The sequence below is a fragment of the Lepisma saccharinum genome, chromosome 25 (genome assembly GCF_977018435.1).
Source record: "Lepisma saccharinum chromosome 25, izLepSacc3.1, whole genome shotgun sequence".
NCBI lineage: Eukaryota > Metazoa > Arthropoda > Insecta > Zygentoma > Lepismatidae > Lepisma > Lepisma saccharinum.
The window spans coordinates 23,133,043-23,153,982 of NC_139253.1; the positions used below are offsets into that span (position 1 = coordinate 23,133,043).

At 36.8% G+C, this 20,940-nt stretch overlaps 1 protein-coding gene across 1 annotated transcript in view; it reads right to left on the minus strand.

Moving 5' to 3' along the window:
* Window positions 1–3,469: 3,469 nt before the first annotated feature.
* LOC145978895 (uncharacterized) overlaps window positions 3,470–20,940 on the minus strand; it is a 38,312-nt gene continuing 20,841 nt past the window's right edge. The window contains exons 9-14 of the mRNA XM_083111836.1: window positions 19,632–19,728; window positions 19,048–19,228; window positions 16,717–16,842; window positions 14,576–15,229; window positions 13,433–13,591; window positions 3,470–7,673 (exon numbers count right to left, since the gene is read on the minus strand). Of these exons, the coding sequence (XP_082967962.1) occupies window positions 7,372–7,673; window positions 13,433–13,591; window positions 14,576–15,229; window positions 16,717–16,842; window positions 19,048–19,228; window positions 19,632–19,728 (1,519 nt within the window). The 3' untranslated portion in view covers window positions 3,470–7,371. The remainder of the gene's footprint in view (window positions 7,674–13,432; window positions 13,592–14,575; window positions 15,230–16,716; window positions 16,843–19,047; window positions 19,229–19,631; window positions 19,729–20,940) is intronic.

Below are 20,940 nucleotides of genomic sequence, written 5' to 3' on the forward strand. Positions count from 1 at the left end.
TAAAGTGCTCCCCTGTGCTTAGCACCATGCCATGAAGGCGTATAGGGGGTGTGGGGGTAATGCCCCACACTTTCTTGATCCGGTCGTGAGTGGGGGTGATGTGATCAGCACCATGCCCCTGACCACCTTTACCCCCCAGGTTTCACCAGGTACCCATGTTATTCGACGCTGGGTGGGCGCCGGGGCCGCTTCCAACATTAGAAAAGTTCCCGGATTTGAACCGGCCGGGGATCGAACCCAGGACCTTCAGCATGGTAGTCAGACGCATTACCGACTGAGCTAGCCACCGCGGCCACCAACTGTTAGAATATAATGTAACTTCAAGAAATGGATCACATGTATTGCACTACAAGTTGTAAGGTTATGCTTTACATAACAATGAATGACTTGCTTTTACCTTTACTGTCAGGGTTCATGCTCAGTTTATGGGGTGATACAAAGTGCTGCACTGTGGTATATGTTGTTGTTAATATACAACTGAATTTAAATATATGTGTACTTATAATTCATTACTATTTTTAAGGGAATGGAATTGTGATGACCTTCTTGACATTTCCTCATAAGGTGGAAACTTTCCGTTAATTGGCCAGTGTGTAAGTGACACACTGCATATGTCGCTTGTCACTTCAGTGTGAAATTAGTTACTAACCAGCCGGCCCCCGTGGTGGAGTGGTTAGCACATCGTGCTACGACATCAGGGGTCCCGGGTTTGAATCCCAGCCTGAGCATGGATGTTTGTGAGTGTCCATTCATTAATTTCATCATATCATCACTCATCCCCATCTTTGCAAATTAGTCAAAAGTGGCACAAAAGCGAAGTAAAACAAATCAAATCAATAATAAATAGTTACTAACCAGGAATACGAACTACAAAAGTGCTAGAGAGAGGCTGAAGACCTTAATAATAATGATAGATGAAGGTAAACCAAGAAAACTGTTCCTTGTAACCACACCCCAATATCTCCTGAAGTACAGCCTGCAGCAAAGATTATAGTCCATTGCTTTTTTCATTTTTCTCTCTTCTACATCCTACTTTTTTTAAGAAAAGGAAATGTGTTGATGATGGATCAAGGGTTGACCTTTGTCTGCTTTGTTTTAAATCTTGAACCTTGTACTGCAGAGAATAAGTGGATTGGTGATGGTGATGGATAATTTGAATAATCATAGTTTTACTATTGGCCAGGCATAAAATAATATGGCAAGAATTTTGTAGAGGAGGGAATATGGTCGTAAATAGGGTATACATATTACTTTCTGGTTAGCAAATATTTTAATTTTTTGTATATATATGGGCCAGAGTGGGGATATAGCATTCTTCCCAAATACATGCCACTATACATGTATGTGCAATCATGTCACTGTATTAATGCCAATGTAACACTTGGGCATGAAGTAAGAGGAAATCCTGATCTTGTCCCCGTATAAATTAGCTCTGGTAAATAAATTAGCCTAAAAAAATGGGTACCTGGGGGCTGGAGCATGGTGCTGATTACCTCTATAAAGGTGAGACCATGAATGTCTCAGGTACTACCTCCACATCTCCCCTATGTGCTTTCATGGCAGTGTAATGGCCACAAGGTAACTTACAAATCCCATCATTAAAACAACCAAAGGTTCACCTAAGTGGGATCATATCCTTCCTTTGGACTTAACATCACTTAGAAAAGAGGGTACTGTCGTTGATTTCCAATTTTCATACTTGAATTCAATCTTTCTTTTCAACCTGTTGAACCACATGCACCTCCGTGCTTACGACTACAACACAATTTTATTTGATATGGGGAAGGATTTTCACTGCAATTTATAAGTGTCTTGTTAGTGCTGATATCATGATGAAGAGAGTTTCAATTTACTTCGGCCACAGCTAGTTAAAACCTTATTTGGCCAAGTATGTCCCTTCACACTCAGATCTGGCATAAAACTGCCATCTTTTGTTGCATCACATGGTATAAATGCGATGCTAAGGGCACCAAACCAACATAAGTTTCCAATCTACTCACATATCTATTATTTATTGGTGTGAAAAATCTATCTTACAATTACACGCTCACATGAGTAAGTTAGGCAAGTAATTATGTATATATCATCTTTACATCTGTCTTGAAGTTGGGGCTTTATTTCAATTTCAGGGTGAGGAGCTGAATTTCTGTTGGCCACACAAACAGGTCACACTTTTTACACCAATATGGAACACATACAAGTTGGCTTGTTTGATAATTGATATCACAAAAACATAAGAGACATTGTGAATTTCATAAAATCATTGAAATGTTTATTTACCTTTGCCAATATCTATCTAGAAATAAGAAAAGTGGTTGATAGGAGACAAAAAAATATAATGAAGTGTCTTGCTGTCTTCTTCTGGTCTTTTTGCAATAGAAACAAAGATTGATAAATATTTCTAAATCATATTTCAATTAATATTTATGTTATATTTCAAGCACTCTTCATATCTAGAGAGAATATATAATGTAAAATATTTTGCTTTATTTTCTAAAAGATTGGGTTGGGCAATTTGGTGCTCTCCCGAGTAGGGCGAACCTACAAAAGTCAGAGCTTTGGATCTTGTATCCTCAATAAACAAACAAATGATAAAAAAAGAGTGAATCACATTTTTCTATTTGAATAAAAAAAAGGCTGAAAATAGAATTTTTAATGCACAGTTACATGATTTACAGCACCAGAGACACAGCAATGATAGAGTACATGATTAATTCTTGAAGATTTTATGTATATATAATAACTGATTGTTTTTCATTTTCATGTATAAATGTTAAATGGTTACCCTGTAAATGTGAGTTTCCAGCCACTTGGAAAAACACGTAAAAGCTTGTGAAAGTACATATACAATTTTAAAATATAACACTGCTCATATTACATTGGCATATACTGTATACAACTTTAAATTGACATAATTTAGCATTTTACCAGACAACTTCAATCATAAATACCTTCAAGTAATATAAATGAGCCATTTTTGTTGTTTCAAAATGCATTGCATTTTCATTATTTTCTGAAAATTTCAGTGGCGTATTTAAAAAATTTGAACTTGTTTACCACAACAAGTCTTATTTACTGAATATATTAATTAGATATAATAGAAATAAAACACTAATATAGCCATAAAATTTTCGGCAATTTCTGTATACGTATATGAATAAACTTGGTTTACTAGCATTAAGCCAAATAACATGGGAGAATACACCACTAGAAAATTTATTCATGAGCACTTCCATGAGGACAGTAAATGAAAAAATATAACTTCATAAAATTATGTAGTTTGGCATTATTTCATAATCAACAAAATACATATGGCAATAATGAATATACAGTGTATATGATAAATGGTAGGGATATATTGTTAACCCTTTCGAGGCGGAGCCTCCAGATGACAAAAGTAACTGAAGGACGGTTGATGATGAAAATTTCGGCAAACACATATCTTCATAATAAATGTTCAATAAACAGGAAACCAAAAAAACCCAAAAAAACATGGAATCTTTTTGGTTTTAATCTCCAAGCATCCACCTCACATCTGCCAGGTAGACTCTGACGTTATTGTCGTGTCGCCAGGCAGATTGTTAAAAGCCACAACAAAAGCCCACGTGTTTTTCAAGGCTTTACAAGTTAAAGGGCTCCGTCTTTTCAAGTTCTAAACAAGCATCGTTTCTACGCAGTAAATTTGGCTCTGGAAGGAAGAAAGGGATTAGAGCTTTGTTTGTCCTGTGTTTTCCACTTAGCAATAGGCATGAAAGTGGGAGGGGGAGGAAGCCTTTCTGTATAGCGTTATTCGAGAGTGCTTCTCGCGGCATCTGTGCTGCACAGGTGGCTATGGTCTTCGGGGAGGGGAGAGGCGTGGGTGAAATGTAATACGCCCTTGCAGGAAAGAAGTTTGGCTGCACAAATCATTCTCTTGTTATCGGGCTATGAACGTGAGTGCTTTTGAAACCTTGTTGTGAGAAGAAAGAGCCTTTTGTGATGGCATCTCTTCGGCCAGGAGAAATTCGTGACTTGTTGGAGGGGTTTGACACAGGGAATGAAACAGAACTTGAAGATATACAGGGTGGTTCAGAAGATGATATACAGGGTGTGCCAGATGATGATAGAGAAGAACCAGAAGAGGAAGGGGGGGAAGATGAAGATAGTGGTGATGGTAGTGCAGTGCAGTTGGAAGAAGTGAAGAGGGGAATAGACATCGGGAGAGGGGGGGCAAATATTCTTCCTTTCTCTGGAGAGCCAGGTGTAAGAGTTTGTGCCCTTGCGAACAATCCTACTCCTTTTCAAGCTTTCAGTTCAGCATTTACCAGCGAAATATATGATATTCTCGTGGATGAAGGTAAATAAATAATCTGGAATTTGAGTTTCTTTTTATATATATATATTTACTATTTGTACTATCGTTTTGATACTACGTATTCGTCATTATATAATTGATTGATTGATTGATATTACTTTACTTTATGTTTTGTGCCTCTTGGCTAATTTGCAAAGATGGAGATAAGTGATGAATGGGCATTCACAAACAACCATGCAGTAGCGGGATTCAAACCTGGGACTCCTTGAGTTGCAGCGCTATTTGCTAACCACTCAGCCACAGAGTCCGGATCACCTTTATTGTATAACTTGGGTGCAATCAGCGACTAGTGGTGATTTGTCCAGATCGATGGGCAAATTTCTGATGAAGTTTCCAGTCAGTTGTGATAAACATTCACCGTGACTTTGAGATTTCTTTCTTTTTTTTTTTAAAAAAAATTACTATTTGTATTATCGTTTTGATACTATGTATTTGCCATTACATAACTTGGGGCAATCAGCGACAAGTGGTGGTTTGCCCAGATCGATGAGTGCTACCGGATGGGAGCTAGCCAAACTTTGAAAGAAAGAAAAAATGAAATTCCTCTGTCTGTTGCTTCCAAAAATGGGTACACATCGACATGTTTACCTTACCAAATGAAAGCCTTGGAAATTCTAAATAAAACGAACACTCATTGGCATTTATCGTGTTCTTACATTTTGCTTAAAATGAGCCCCGTCTTTGGGGAATTTCCATGCATGACGAATATTTTGTCATCCGCCTCGAAAAGGTTAATGGTAATGCAACCACGTAAGGATGAATGTACACTGGGTAACTAGATCATGGCAGTCAAAGACACAACTACCACCACGACCACAAGTTGCACAGCCAATTCAGAAATTTATTTAATTACTTTAAAACTGGGTTGCAGTTGACTTATCTATTATTTTCTTGTCTGTTCTGGTAAGATGAGAGTCCAAAGTGCTCTACGATTTCCTCCCAGTTGTCTTTAGATACTCTAGTATTGTATTCTTCACCAGTTATGGTCCAAATGGATTGTTTCTCTACTTCAATTATAAATACCAGGTGTCTATAAATGATGTATACAACTTCCTTTCCCTGCAAAATGAAAACTAAATTACACATGTCTTCTCTGTGACAGGAAAACTAATTGACAACTGTGAAGGTTTGGCAACGTTGTGCTAGTTTGGGACTCCGGTGAGTGGCGTCTCCGCAGGAAAAAGCTGTGTGCCTTATGGAGTTAAAATCTGTAACACAAGCCCGGGAACTTTTCTAACGTTGGAAGCGACCCCGGCGCCAACCCAGCGTCGAATAAAATGGGTACCTGGGGGAAACCCTGGGGGGTGAAGGTGGTCAGGGGTGTGATGCTGATCACATCACCCCCACTCATGACCGGATCAAGAAAGTGTGGGGTGTTACCCCCACACCCCCTATACGCCTTCATGGCATGGTGCTAAGCACAGGGGAGCACTTCACCTTTTTTTTTTACCTTTTTATCACAAGTGCAGCGAAAGTTTAGAACAATGCATCACCGAGTACCTCCAACTCTGATCTCCAAGAATGCATTAACACAGCCTTCGGTCGTGTAACACCGGACATTATGCAGCATGCATGGATGGAACTGGACTTTCGTCTGGGATATCTTATCCAATAAATAGTACACATGTGGAGACATACTGAATGTGTTGTATAAAACTTTCACTTGTGGTATGTTTGAGACATAAAAGTTCTTTGCTCTACATTGTCGTTTCATTTTGTAAGCAACCTGAATGTGTATACTTCATTTGTGGACACCCTGTAGTTCCTTGCAGAAGTTATTTCTAAATTTTCAACTAAAAACACAAAGCAGGTAGGTACCAAAACACGTATAACAGATTGGTTGCCTAATTTTCGACTGCCAATGCACTATCTGCAATTAAAGCCTGTTTATTTACTGGTCACTGTGACTGACTGACCACTGTTCTGGCCTTACAAGTTCTATTGGCAGTCGCAACCAGCCACTGCAACCAAGTGCACATTGACCCATGTATCATAATAGTACTTGTTGGCCACCAGGACCTGTTTGCCCATGCATACCTGCTCTAAAAGTTACTGATAATGAATAGTGAGCAAATGAGCATATATTATGTTCAGAATCTGAATGATACATATGATTCCATATTCATTATAAGTGATAAGATACCTCTGTTGAACACCATACCAGAAGAAATTGTGTATTTAGAAATTCATTGGAAAACACCATGCAAGTATTTTTTTTTTAAATATTCACAGGGAACTAACTACATTCTTGAATTCTGTTATTTTAGAAATTGGATCAATAATATCCTAATAAACAGTATAACTATGCCTTTGCATCTACAATTTAATAATAATAATTAAAAAAAGAAATGTATTCCATGAACTTACTAGTTGCACTTTGGTTCAAGTGTATTTAGTGGCTTATTCACGAATTCAGCACCAAAGTTTCCAGGTATAAGTCCTGACCTGTGCAATGGGATTCTTTTGTGTGTGTGTGTCCCTTCATCAATTTCTCTCACCTAAACACCATTCATGCATATTCTTGCAATTAGCTTACAGAGGCAGAAATGAAAGTAAAATAAGAACAAATACATGAAATCAGTACTAAAAATACACTTACATGTTTCAATACAAATTGAAAGTACATAAGCTTGATATATACTAATTTGTTTGTTCATGTTGCTTTTGTATCACTTTTTAAAAAGTAAGTATAACCCGAGGTGAATACAACTCAGGTTCTACCTGAAATGTTTTCCATTTATAACAAGTTACTACTCTATATATTCACGTATCAGTACATTTTCAATCAGTACTTTAGCGGAAGAGGTAAAAAAATCATACAGGATTATCACTCACAATTACAAAATAAGATACACTGAGCTAATTTCGTAGCCTGAATTACTGTAAAAAATCATCAGATAAGAGATGTTATTATAAAAACTTTTTGCATGACAATGTATCTTCCCATATTTTCTTTGCATAATTAAGTTTGTTAAGCACAACACTTGAAGACAAATAATTTCCTATTTCTTTTGATATCATACATGCCTTGGTTTGAAATAGCTGTTGCCAGCAGCTCCCATATAAGAAGGCCAACTTTGTTGTTCATATGGTAAGATTGTCGCACACTTCTTACCATTCTTTATACTCTCTGGACTACATGTGCACTTGATTTTCAATCTGTAAACGGTCATCTGACCCATTTCTAAGCTAAATGGATCATCAGGATCATCAGTTGGCATGTCATACTCGTCTGCATCCTGGTCGCTTTCACTTTTTCCCAAGCATTCCTTTGTCACCTGTGCTTCATAGGTGTCCCTATCCATGCCATGATACTTGCCTAAGGAAAAAGAGTCATTTATAGGAATATCCATATCTTTTTTTACCGAACTGCCTAACACTAATAGTAAGCTTTCCATGAACCAATTAAAGTTTGTGCTTGGGCTGGAATACTGTTGTAAGGAGTTGAAATTCTATTTTCTTCACTACTGATCACTTGATTAATATAATATTTTTACAGAATGTGAGATTGTCTAACAAAACACACGAACAGGAGTACTGATGCTAACAACAAATGTAATTACATTTTAAAAATGAGGTAAAATCACATGTACCTTATTTTTCCCCATGAAATTTTTAACCTTGGTCCTTCTTCAGCGGTAGAAGAAAATATAATTATGGAAGAATTAAACCAGGTATAAAATAGTTAAACAGGATTAAAGTATAAAAAGTCAATGGTTGAAGCTGACACCATGCTGAGGCAGATGCAAAGAACTGCTGATTGCTGGAGAGACATGATCATGGCACCAAGTTTGTATACTTTTCAATCCCCTTTAACTTCCCACTTTGTCTTTTCTTCCTATACTGAAGGATTGAGGTCTGTACAAAAATCTAGTGGACAAAAGAAGGTACATATTGTGATTCTATCTTGTTTTAAATACATTGTCAACACATGGTGTGAAATACCAACATTTTAAAAACTGTAATGACCGTTAGCTGCAACTGGGTGCAAACATTATGGAGGTGCAAGGACAGTTTACTTTCTGTTGTAGACAAGGATTAGCATTAAGAGGCCATAGTGCCCTCGCACTCCTAATCAGTGCCACTCAGGCGCGGTTGGCTGTAAGCGCAAATGTGCAGTGAACCCCCAGTAATATACAAAATAAACAATAACTGAGATGTTCATAAGCGTAGAGTGGCAAATTCTCTTAGTGAGAAGGAGAAACCGCGGGCCAGAGCCACTCAGCTCCCCTCTAGATCCGTTTCGTGCAAAGTCTCCGCTGAACCTCCGCAAGCCAACCCCTACCATGCTAAAAGCTTAGGACGGCTAGCAGAAGCTCGACGCGTACATATGGCGAAAATACATGCAGTCTGAGACTGGAGGAAGGCCGTCTCGTCAAAACAGACATGCGCAGTTCGTAGGATCACCAGCGAGCTGGAGTGAATCACGCTCTTCTCTCTTCCAGTGTTGCACTATGTGTTTCAATTTGAATTCATTTGGCATTCTCTTTGTATTTTTATATTTTACAAGACTTATTAGATTAATGAAGAGGGTGTAATATAAATGTAGAGGTAACACCGAACGAAAGCTAGAAGTAAAGATGATGGGACAAATAAGATAAATATGATTGAATGAGTTTTCATCTTTAAGATGGAAACACTTCAGGTGGAAGGAGCCGAAAAGTCAAAAATAGCGCGAGGGCGAGTGGTCGCTTATCGGACAAGACTTAAACAACTTTTTGGTCTTCTTACGTCAGACTAAATGCTTTCGTTGACATGTTAGGCTTTTTAGGTTTAGTTGTCTTAGAATATATACACTCAATTTTCGGGGCTTACCGTGCTTGACCAAAAATGTAATATTTGCTATTTATTCAAGCCTAACCTAACAATGAAGGCATTTTGCACTTACGTCAGAAGACGACCAAAAAGTTGTTTGGGTTTCGTGCGATCAGTTATACTCTAGCACGAGAGGGTGTTCGAAGGGACGCGCGCATTTAACTTTGTTACGTGTCATTGTCTCCATACTTGTTAGTTTGTTTTGAAGTGCATGGCTGGTGATTGAAATATATATGGCATAGTGATACGTTGAGTGAAGTGAGGTGGATTGTGTATTGGAAGGAGTGTAGTTGTTGCTGTGCGAGAAGTTAACATATTGCATAGAATAGAATCTAATCGCTATAGCGATATACTTTCGAATAGTTATATAAGAATTATCTTGCAATCAAGGGGTCTTGGGTTCGATTACTGATACATACTCATTTTAGCAGGCAGAGATTTGTATTTTTTAACTGTAGGTTCAGGATCCAGTTTCAATAATATAGTCTATTTGACAGTGGTGGGACCAGAAAAGAGTTGGCAAGAGTGGAAGAGGCAAAATTGAGGCGAGAATATTTTCTGAATTCTGAGATACCCCTAAATACAATACCATACGAAAATCTTAAATTAAAATGATCGCCCCCTACACATACACTCCTTGGTGCTGTCACTGTTATCTGAACATAAAGCAAATCAACTTTGTCAGTAATCTACCGGGCAAAATTTGATAATTTTCCCAGAACTATCTCTACGAACCAAAGCGTGTAGTGTCTCAAAAGGTTTAGATAAGTCCACTTTGCATAATTTTGGTGAACCCCCAGGAAAATTATGCACGAGCCGCGGCTGGTGCCACTGATAATGACAATAACAGTATTAATAGCAATAGTGGCGGTGATTAGGGGGGGGCGAGGGGGCAGTTGCCCTCCAATTTTCAACACTATTGCCCCTGCACTATGCTAAACCTTATCTACAAAAGGAAATATACTGTCTTTGCCCCCCCCCCATTTTAGCACCTTGCCCCCCTGGTTTTGGAACCCAATTGCTGCCACTGAATAGCAATGAAGGTAATTAGCATAGAATATGGAATGAGAAGATTCGACAGATAGTGGGTGTGGTGAAGCTTTCAGGACAGGATAGATCAGGCACAAATGAGATGGTTCGGACACATGAAGAGGATGGATGCAGAAAGATTACCAGTAATAGCTTACAAGGAATCTGAATAAGGCCAAGGGGGAGACCGAGATGTCAGTGGAAAGAGCAGATAGCAGAGAGTGTTAGGAGAAGATTGGAAAGAGAAGAGTGGTGGAAGACCAGGAAAAAATGGAGAGGCCTGACTACTATGCTGACCCATCCAGAGGCAGGAAACAGCAAAGGATGATGATGATGATAATTAATTTCCTTTGCAATGTATAGCTACAGCAGTGCATCTATAACTGTGTTATTTGTTTGGTAATTGAAGCTACTTTTGAAAGTGTACCTTACATTTATTTATTTCTTTCAAACACAACAGACAAATGCCCAATTAAAGTGTTGTACAGTGAGTGATTGTACATTTTAGACTGCCAGTGATTGTTGATAAGACATATTTCATCATAAGGGATATTTACAAGAGAAAAATAGAATATTTCAAAACGAAAGAAAGAGACAAATAAAAAAATATACAATCTAGACAAAAGCATCTACACAAACAGAAGATGCAAAAACTATGAGGTATATTCATGTTTGGGGAATAAAAGACATGCATGGGTGTCCGGAAGGAGGGGGGGCAAAGGGGGGTCATGGCCTCCCCCTGGAAAATAAAAGTCGACCAAAAATTATATATTTCACAAACATGATAAATTCAAATTTTCGCAATGTTTTTTGAGGGAACAACACTATTATTGGGGAAAATGGGCCATGTTTGCCCTCACATGATGATAATGATGATGATAAACAAAATTCATTCATGACTGAACACAAATGACACCATTGTTTCCCTTGATGTGTGGGAACAGACTAATCTGATCGCTGCTACAGCTAGCAAGTTCAATGAAACTGGAATTTGAGAAGACATTCGGGGAAAGAAAGGAATGCAGCTTGACAGGGAGCTAAGTTTTCGAAATGATATTATGTGCATAAAAAGGTAAAGTGTTCCCCTGTGCATAGCACCACGCCATGAAGGCGTATAGGGGGTGTGGGGGTAACGCAACACTAATTTATGGCACAAATCGACAGTTTGCGCGCACAACCTCCATTGCCGGTTTTTGGGTGTTTTCTACTTAATTGATGATATTTCACAGTTATTTCACGAAAAAGCGTTCATTTCGTGGAAAAGGACACATTTCACATTACTTGGCGAATAAAACTCATGCATATTTCATCATTGGGGGTGTAGTTACATGCAGAATGTTCAAAATTGCATCTTTTTTTCACATTTCGCGATCGCGCATTGCGAAAATTCAATGTCCCTAATTATAAGTAAGTCTCACGGATAAAGTTAGTAATTTGTTTACGTGTCTATATGAGGTACATGTTAGGTCATACATAAAGCACCAGCCATCTTGGATCTGGCTGAACACAATATGTAGTTCATCATGCTGACTTGATCTTGTGAATAGCATCATTTCTAATACGAATGTCTATTTATAACATTAAATAGCAAATAAAAAGTATTTTTCAGCATAAGATGGCATCTTGTGACAACAAAAATAAATGTTGATATACTGAGTTATAAGGAAAGAAGAAGATTACACCTGAGGTGAAATTTGAAGAGAGAATACACCTACTAATTTATGGCACAAGCATGTAACATTTGCATCAACTGTTAGGAAAGAGAGCAAATTATACCATGTGTTCATTTCAATCTTGAGCCAAGAGATCGGGAGAAGCGTGGCGGGCGGCGCTGACGGAGATGCCGACATTTGCGGCCTGTAATACCCACTTATTTTTATGGACATATGCAGACATTTATATAAATATTGCAAAACGAGCACTAACCTGTGTTACAACACGCAAAAGTTCTTCTGTAATTCATCCAAGTTCTGCCCTTATATACACAAATAAATACGCTTTAGAAACGATGTTAAGAGCCACAGATAATAAAACATTTTAATCATAGTTTTGACCAGTCATGTCCTGCTTAAGTTTATATCCTTGAAAGAGTTTTGTGTTGATGGGGATCGTTTGGAGGTTTCGAATGTGCAACACTGTATCAAGATTACGCTGCAGACGAAACCGTTAAAAGTCAATGGATTTCGTGAGCTTCCTTGTAATCCGAAATCTCAGAGCTCGAGTTTCTTGTTCCTTCGCGACTAGATGAAGACAGAGCTGTGAATATAGTGGCGAGCAGATGTAAACCAAGAGCGTGTTAATTTCGTACTGTGCACAAGAGTGTTATTCTTGGTTACTTGCCGTTACTTTATTGTGTTATTGCATTGTGTATGTGTGTTGTGTCAGTGAGACGATTGGAATGCCAGCCGCAAGGTTCACGTTAGAACAAAGAACTTTTATGTATGACACTTACGTGAAAATAGACTCGTGTCGAGACATGTGTAGGCAATTTGTACAGAAATTCCCAGGCGTTTCACCTCCACATAGAGATACGGTTAGACATCTCGTCCTTAAATTACGAGAAACTGGATCATTAAATTTTAAAACACCTAAGCAAAAACGACGGATTCTAACTGAAGCAAAACTCGATGAAATTGGTGCAGCGTTAGAACGTTCTCCAAACAAACCTCTACGCCGTGTTTCACAGGAGATGGGTGTGTCAAAATCATCAGCACATACAGCCACTAAGCTACTAAAATTAAAACCGTACTCTTATAACACAGGTTAGTGCTCGTTTTGCAATATTTATATAAATGTCTGCATACGTCCATAAAAATAAGCGGGCATTACAGGCTGCAAATTTTGGCATCTCCGTCAGCGCCGCGCGCCACGCTTCTCCTGATCTTTTGGCTGAAGATCGAAATGAACGCACGGTACTTCACAGATAATGTAAAAACTTCAGGTATATTTTACCTAAATATCACATGTAATCAGTGATTATCCTCATAAAAAAAAGGTTCCAATAGTATTCATAAGTTGGTTTGCTACAGAGAAAATATAATCATGCAAAGTTTTTCATTATAGCTGTTAAAAATACTGTGGTATTTTTCATTTGTATGTACTTCTTTCATTAACACAAACTAATGTAGATTTTATTCTCCAGCTCTCAGATATGGAAAAAAAATTGATGTACTACTGAGTACTGCCAGAAAAAAAAGCACTTTATAGTAATATACAAATTGCTTCTGTACTTACTTGTTTTATCAAAGCGCACGTCATCATCAGCAAGACGCTGTTGTATGCAATCTTGGTCCCTCGTTAATATAAACTGTTTCTTGGATGGAAAAACCCAGTACGCAGCAAAAATAAAGTCTATACTATGATTCATGGAGGTTACTGGTGGAGCAAGTGTGCCTGGAAAATGTGTATGAAATAAGTATCTACAACAGAAAAATTCCTGGTAAGTCAAATAGAAAAAAACAACACATTTATGTAATTAGTAGAGACAAACATGTATGAAATATTTGCCAAACTGATAAAATTTACTGATATCAAAACACAAAATTACAAATATTCCTTGAACATAAATGGTTCATTAACCTCCTAAATTAATGTATGTGAGCAGGTGACTGCAATGGATTCTACTTTTGGAAAATAAACTCTCTATTTATAGAGACTTATTCTATGAAAGCAGGGATTGCGAATTTTATAGACATGAAGACAATAACAAGCTGCTGGAATTTTGTAGTCAAATCACACCCCCTCAACACAACCACCTCCAAATTTTATTAAATTTAGTTAGATGGTGAGGTGTAGAAATAGGGTTGCCAACATCAGAAAAAATGACATATTTTAGCATGCTGATCAAACAAAAGATAATTATAGCTCTTCATCTGTCAGAAGCAGAATTGTAATGGTAAGCTTATTGTGAATGCAATATTTTGAAATTTTGATTTCAAGGCTATGCAATGTGACCTTTGACCTTGAATTTTACAGAAAGTGTAATTTTAATTTTCTTCAAATATTTTATATATTATGCATTGTTTTGTTCCCTCTCCTTTTATTTTTAATTTAGGATGCCTATGGGGAATTGTAGTAATAAAATTAAAGTTGCAGTGAGAATCCATATGACTTTCACGCTTCTTACACTAAACGTATAACAAGGAAGGTGAGACTGGTTGAAGTATTTATTTCTTGATCAGTCAAAAATCCCAGTAACAACCGTAGGTAGTACAGTGGGATGCACAATTATTGCTCAGCAAATTGTCCATTAGTATTTTTAGGGAATGAACTTTTACACATGCCGGTGCAGAGTTTATCAGAAGCTTAGCACTTTGTTTGCATACAAAAAAAGTTTGGACAGCATTTCTGTAACCATTAAAAGCAGATGGAACTTACCAGTAGATTCAGTGTAGTGAATAGCACGGGGTTGGTCTTGGAAGCTGCTCCCACGCTTTGACCATTTCCTATTATAGATATTCTGATTCCAATCCCTATCTGAACCTGCCGCTGGAGTATCATACGCATATGGCACGTAATCTCTATTTGCATCATAGTTCTGTGGTCCATTCATGTTCTGATAGGGGATGTTACCCTGCTGGGACCAATCCGAAGAATCCTGGGGCAATTGCCAATCACTCGCATGATCCACGTCAGGATGAGGGTGATAATTGAATTTCCCATGCTTCCTTACATTATGGTATCCGGCAGGGTATGGGATCGTTTCGGTTTGTTCTCCAAACTGCTGATGGGGAAGCATCCCTTGTTGGTTCATTCTGAGCGGAATCCTCCTGCCATCTGGTGGCAAGTAACCATTTCTATTAACATTATCATAGTACATCCCTTGTTGATATTGGTTTCTGTTGCTTGGACTTTCCTCATTCATGTTATCAACATTTGTTCCACTATAATCTCTGTCTTCAAATGTATCTTGGAAGTCTTTTACTTTGTAATCTCTATATTTTTCCCAAAAATCCGGATGCATTTTCAGATACCTCTGTGCTTCTCTTGATGTATTTATAAAATTGCTGTATTCAAAGTTTTGGCGCATTTCTGAAAGATTCCAAAAATAACAAGTGAAAGTATTAAACTGTTATTTTCATATAATACCGCTATGGTGTACACATTAGTGTATACTAAATTGGAAAATTTAGTAGTTTATTAGTATCCCAAATTTAAATTTCCAGATTTTCCATTTTCCCCACATTATGCATTGAATCCTAATGGTCCCAACAATATCTAATGTTACAAAATACTCATTGATTTTACATTTTCCTGCATTTTAAGTTTTATCATCTCAGCCCTGTATACTGTTCATGTTTGTAATTGTATTCAGAGTGTATGACCTATCTTCGTGGAAAGTACATAATCATGAAAGTACATGGAAAGTACCAGGTGGTTATAATTAAAGTGACGGTGTTCAGAGTGGTACAGCACGGGCTGTAATGAGAGTAGCAGTCTGAAACTTCGTAGATATGCTAATGAAGAAATGCGCTCGAGAATTATGAAAAAAAAAAATAGTTCCAATTCTCGCCACCAGGGTAAAAAATGGCGCTGTAAGCAGTCGAAATTTGGTATAGTTACAGGAAAAACACTATAAATCGCAGAAAACAATACTCTTTGTAATAAAATATCCCTACAATTTCACTATTCGAATTACATGAACGTTACTAAAGGAAAAAGCAACAAGCGTCGCCAACAACAACCAGGGAGCTCACACAATGGTTAGGCAATGTCACCGACTTTGACGTCAGAGTTACGGAAAATTCCACGTTTTGACTGCTTACAGCGCCATTTTTTACCCTGGTGGCGAGAATTGGAACTATTATTTTTTTTGCATAATTCGTGAGCGCATTGCTTCATTAGCATATCTACGAAGTTTCAGACTGCTACTCTCATTACAGCCCGTGCTGTACCACTCTGAACACCGTCACTTTAATTATAACCACCTGGTACCTGCATTAAAAATCAGGAAACACGAACATAACAGCACAAAAACAAAAGGTTGCAACTTTTCGAGGCCATCTCATCCCCATTGCCAGGATAAGAAGGAAGGATAAGAAGTAAAAACTTACATCACTCAGTAAAACTGTGGCATATACTTTAACTTTAGATGTAACAAAAGACAGAAGATCATGAATGATTGTTGGTGAATTTGCTTGATGTAGTATGGAGATATTTCATAAAATATCCCCATGGTTTAATGGAAAATACAGTTCCTCTGTCAACTCTGCTATTTCCTAGTTTTATGAAATAGATTCATTATTTATAAACTTGCACATTATATAAATTAATAAATTTTATTTAGTTTCTCCTAGGTCTTTACAATGCTGGCCAGTTTTCATAATTAGACTCCCCCCCAATATCAATGACAATAATATACACAGATTTTGTGGTTCAACATTTGTCACATTTGAAATGCAACTCGGGAACTACTGCATAGGGATGGTATATGTAGAAAATGTATAAAGTAGATATCATTTGCACTTATCCTAGATTGTACTTAAAATATACTATTTTTTTCAAAAATTGTAACTTACCTGAGTTATATATTTCCACACCTGGAAGAGGACCTTGGTGCCGGAGAGCAAAAAGTTTACTAACTTTCTTGGCTTTAAATCTTAGTTTACATAAATCATATTTTCCTTGATCTTCTGCACTTGGTCCTGAAACAAAATATTTATATAATAACAATTATATTTATGAAACACAACTATTACATCTATAATGACATTCACAGGAGAAAAAAACATATTAAATAAGTGTACACTTTAATTGCATATGTAAAATGATATATGTAATTGTGTAGTACATAACAATTTTATACTTCAATTTTAGATATATTCAGGCTTGGGCAACTCATGTGCTCCTGTACAAGCTGGTGTTCGTCATGCACTGTGAGCGTTGTGTCTGCACATTGCATCTGAAGGTCTCCTGCCAAAGTTCCATGGAGCTTCACTAATCCAGATATTTGTAATCTTACCATCTCTTCTTCAATTTGGGCAAGCTTGTCAGTATTCCACATTGTGCTAACTCACTCTCTGATTTACAGGCATCTAGTGTAAATTACAGGACCTAGATAATGCAGCAAGGAAAGAGGGTCTGTGCAATAATTTAATATGGAGATCTAAACAAATCTATCAAAACAAAAATTACATCATTCAACGCAAATGTAAAATCTGTTTAACTCTATACATGTGAAACATGGAAAGAAATGCAAGTTATGGAAAGAAATGCAAGTTATAAGAAACAAACTGCAAGTATACATGAAGAAATGTTTAACCCTAGCTTACACAAGGGGGAGGGGAGGGGGTTCTGTCAGGCCCACCACCTCTAGTATTTTGATTTTTGAACTGTGAATTTTTTTTATAAAAAATTGAAAATAAATTACATTATTCCCTAGGGTGTTTCCAATATTTGTATTTCTTTTGTTCATAAAAATCATAAATGTAACATATATGGGGGGGAGGGAACTCACTTCATTGACCTAATACCGTTATCCAAGACATTAGGGGTGTGCAGGATGGGATCAGGATGGGAAATTTTTTAAATACCGACATTCGGGACGAGAAAAATTTGCCATTTCCCAAAGCTCTGGAATTCTCGAATTCTACACGTCATTTTCACCTTAAGTGATTGTTTTTGCATTTCTGATACAAAAATTAACGATTTGCGAGAAGTTCCAGACATTTACAATGCATAAAACGTCGAGAATTAACAACTTTTTAAAATGACCATTCGGTATTTCCCAACTGCTCAGGATCCCGAAAAGTCAGGAAGTCATTTCCCAAAGTCAGGATCAGGATGGGAAATTTTTTTCCCGATCCTGGTCCCGACTTTTCGGGATCCCGCACACCCCTACAAGACACTCATGCCAGTGACAGTGTACAATTGGTTGGTAATTATGGTAATTTTTGTAATTATTATAATTAATTAATAACTGAACTTATATAATCAACTAAGGAAGCAGTGATTGAGTAACAAAATGGATTATTGAATTTTAGTGATAAAACAAGTGTGGGCCTGTGAGCCTCACATGCATTGCTTGTATGCACATGTATTGCTTGGTAAATTCTACATGACTATTTTCATTAAATTTTCTTGTGCACCTACATGTTTTTTAAGGGTTATATTTTTAAATATGCTAGTGCAGAAGTTGTTGGCAGATTGTTTGGCTTTTTGTTTAAATTCTTGCAGCTCTGATTGCATAAAGCAGAGAATATAAACATGGTAATGACAATTGGCTTGGTAATAATTAGGAATCGTTAGGCACCTGCTAGTGGGGTATAAGATGTCATGCTTTGGGCTTCAGCAACAGGATGCGTGCAGGTTCAAGACTCCTGGGGGGAACGTTACAACTTTTCTCCTGAGATTTCAGCCTGTGTATGGGACCAGTGACCATCCACCATTGTGAGGAAATAGGGGAGCTACAAATGAGTAGCGTAACCCGGTCACGGAAACCTACAAGGACTGGGGGGGGGGGGGTTGTCGTGCTGACCACACATCACCCCGAAACTGGCTGGATGATTTTGCACCTTGGCAGGTGAGGCCGGCAGTCGGTAGGTTAGGTCCTGGCCGTCAAGGGTTGTCGCACCACAGGAAAAAAAAAACCTTCTGCATTCCACTTTACAAGGTAATCAATCTGTTTGCTGCCATAAGGCAACATACAGTATGGTTTAGTGATGAATATTGGTTCTAATTTGCTGATCCAAGCAATCTATTGTACAAATACTACAAATTCGGATTAACAGAATCAGATGGAAAGCAAATGTTAAGTAGTTCAACATCCCAAAGAGTATTACATCGAATTAAATGTGCAATAGGCTTCATCTATTGCTGAAATTTCACCAAAATTTAAAATTGAAACAAACCCTTAACAAATCCATATGGTTCTTTAGACCCTTCATGCCCTTTACAGTCAGAAGACCAATATAAAAACAAGTCGTCTCCTAGTTCCTCCATACTGATTGTGACGCTTGATCCATGAGAACCAACAGCATTGACAATTGGCTTATGTAGCGGCTGTCCTGTTTTGCCACTCAAAACCACTGTCTATAATAAAAGAAACAAAACTTATTAATTACCCTGCATCAACAAACAAAAACCTAGATAAACAGTAAAAATTAGGAGTATGCCAACAACAGAACAATTTCTTGATAATGATAATCTATACTCAAACAACTCATTGTAATATTTCAAAAGTTCAATAAAGTAAAATGAATGTTTTGTGCACCTAATCAAATAATGTAAATAACAAGGTGACTACAATATGTTTTGCTTTAAAAAAGAAACAATATATTTATGCCTTTAACTTACAAAACAATGGTACAAGAATTAAATATTATGAATTCATTTATTTAATATACATTTTTATGAATAATCATATTCCACATCATATGTCAAACATGAAAATTGAGATCAATAAAAATATTAATTTTAAAATAAATTATCTCACCTGTGAATAAAAGTACAATGGATATCCTTGGCCAGTTTGATATTGCACTAAGAAATCTGGTATATTGTCACCATCAAAATATCCTGCTCCTGGTATGCTGAAAATATTAAATGAATGTAAGTACAAGATTAAAAAAATTGCTACAATTCTTCAAAATTGTCCACATTACCACATTCATGATTAAGTTACAATAAAATTAATAGGTACTTTGTGGTGTTATTTATATAGCTATCTCAATGTTGGCTAACAAACGTTAGCCCTCTTAAGGAATATGAAAATTATAACAGATCTAGGGCCACATGACTCTGGAAGATGAATAATGTTAAAAGGTTAAAAATGTAAAAGGAGAAAATCTATACACAGTGCATCATCAACAGAAAGTTACATAGTAGTAAGAATGGTGCATAATAAGAAGTAATGTCCACTGAATCGCATCTTGGCAAAAATGATCCAAGTAAAGTGGTAACATTGGGAAATAAATTTCACTACCCATACTGATTTCTTATTACATCGAACTATCTTTCATTAATTATTCCATTAGTGTCCGGAACTAAATTTGGTGGCACTTAGGTGAAATGTAGCTCCTAATGCATCAAACATAGTCACCAAAGTTTAAAACCTAGTTGCCAAATTATATCTACATATATAAAAAAATATAAAAAAATAAAAAATCCAATGTACAAAAGACTTACAACATTATTTATCACCCTGGCAGTGACTAAAAATTATAAAAATAAAAAGAATAGCATTTGTCTTTTATTAGAAATACTGTTTGTTTTAAAATGTAGAATATTTAAGTAAGAGTTTGGTACAAAGTGGGGAAGTGACAATTGAAAATTTAAGGAAGGTACTTAATTTTAGTTTTCCACTGTATTCCTACATTTATAAAGGTCCTTAAACTAATGAGGGAGTATATTTCTGGAATACCTCAGCTCTTCCTGAATTTTTTTATTATTTTCCTGTAGTTTACGGTTATTACAAGCATAAGAAAACAGTTTTTCTTTGTGACGTTTCAGGAGAACACACGCTCCTTTCATCAGACATTTATTTTCATTACATATTACAACAATGTAACATTGACAATATCCATTATATAACAGATTCATTTTGTTTAAAAAAAAAATACTAACCATTGTTATAACTGTATCTTTAGTCAAAATTAAAATAAATGTCTGATGAAAGGAGCGTGTGTTCTCCTGAAATAATAAAAAGAAAAGTCAAAATGAAAATAAATGTCTGATGAAAGGAGCGTGTGTTCTCCTGAAACGTCACAAAGAAAAACTGTTTTTTTATGCTTGTAATAACCGTA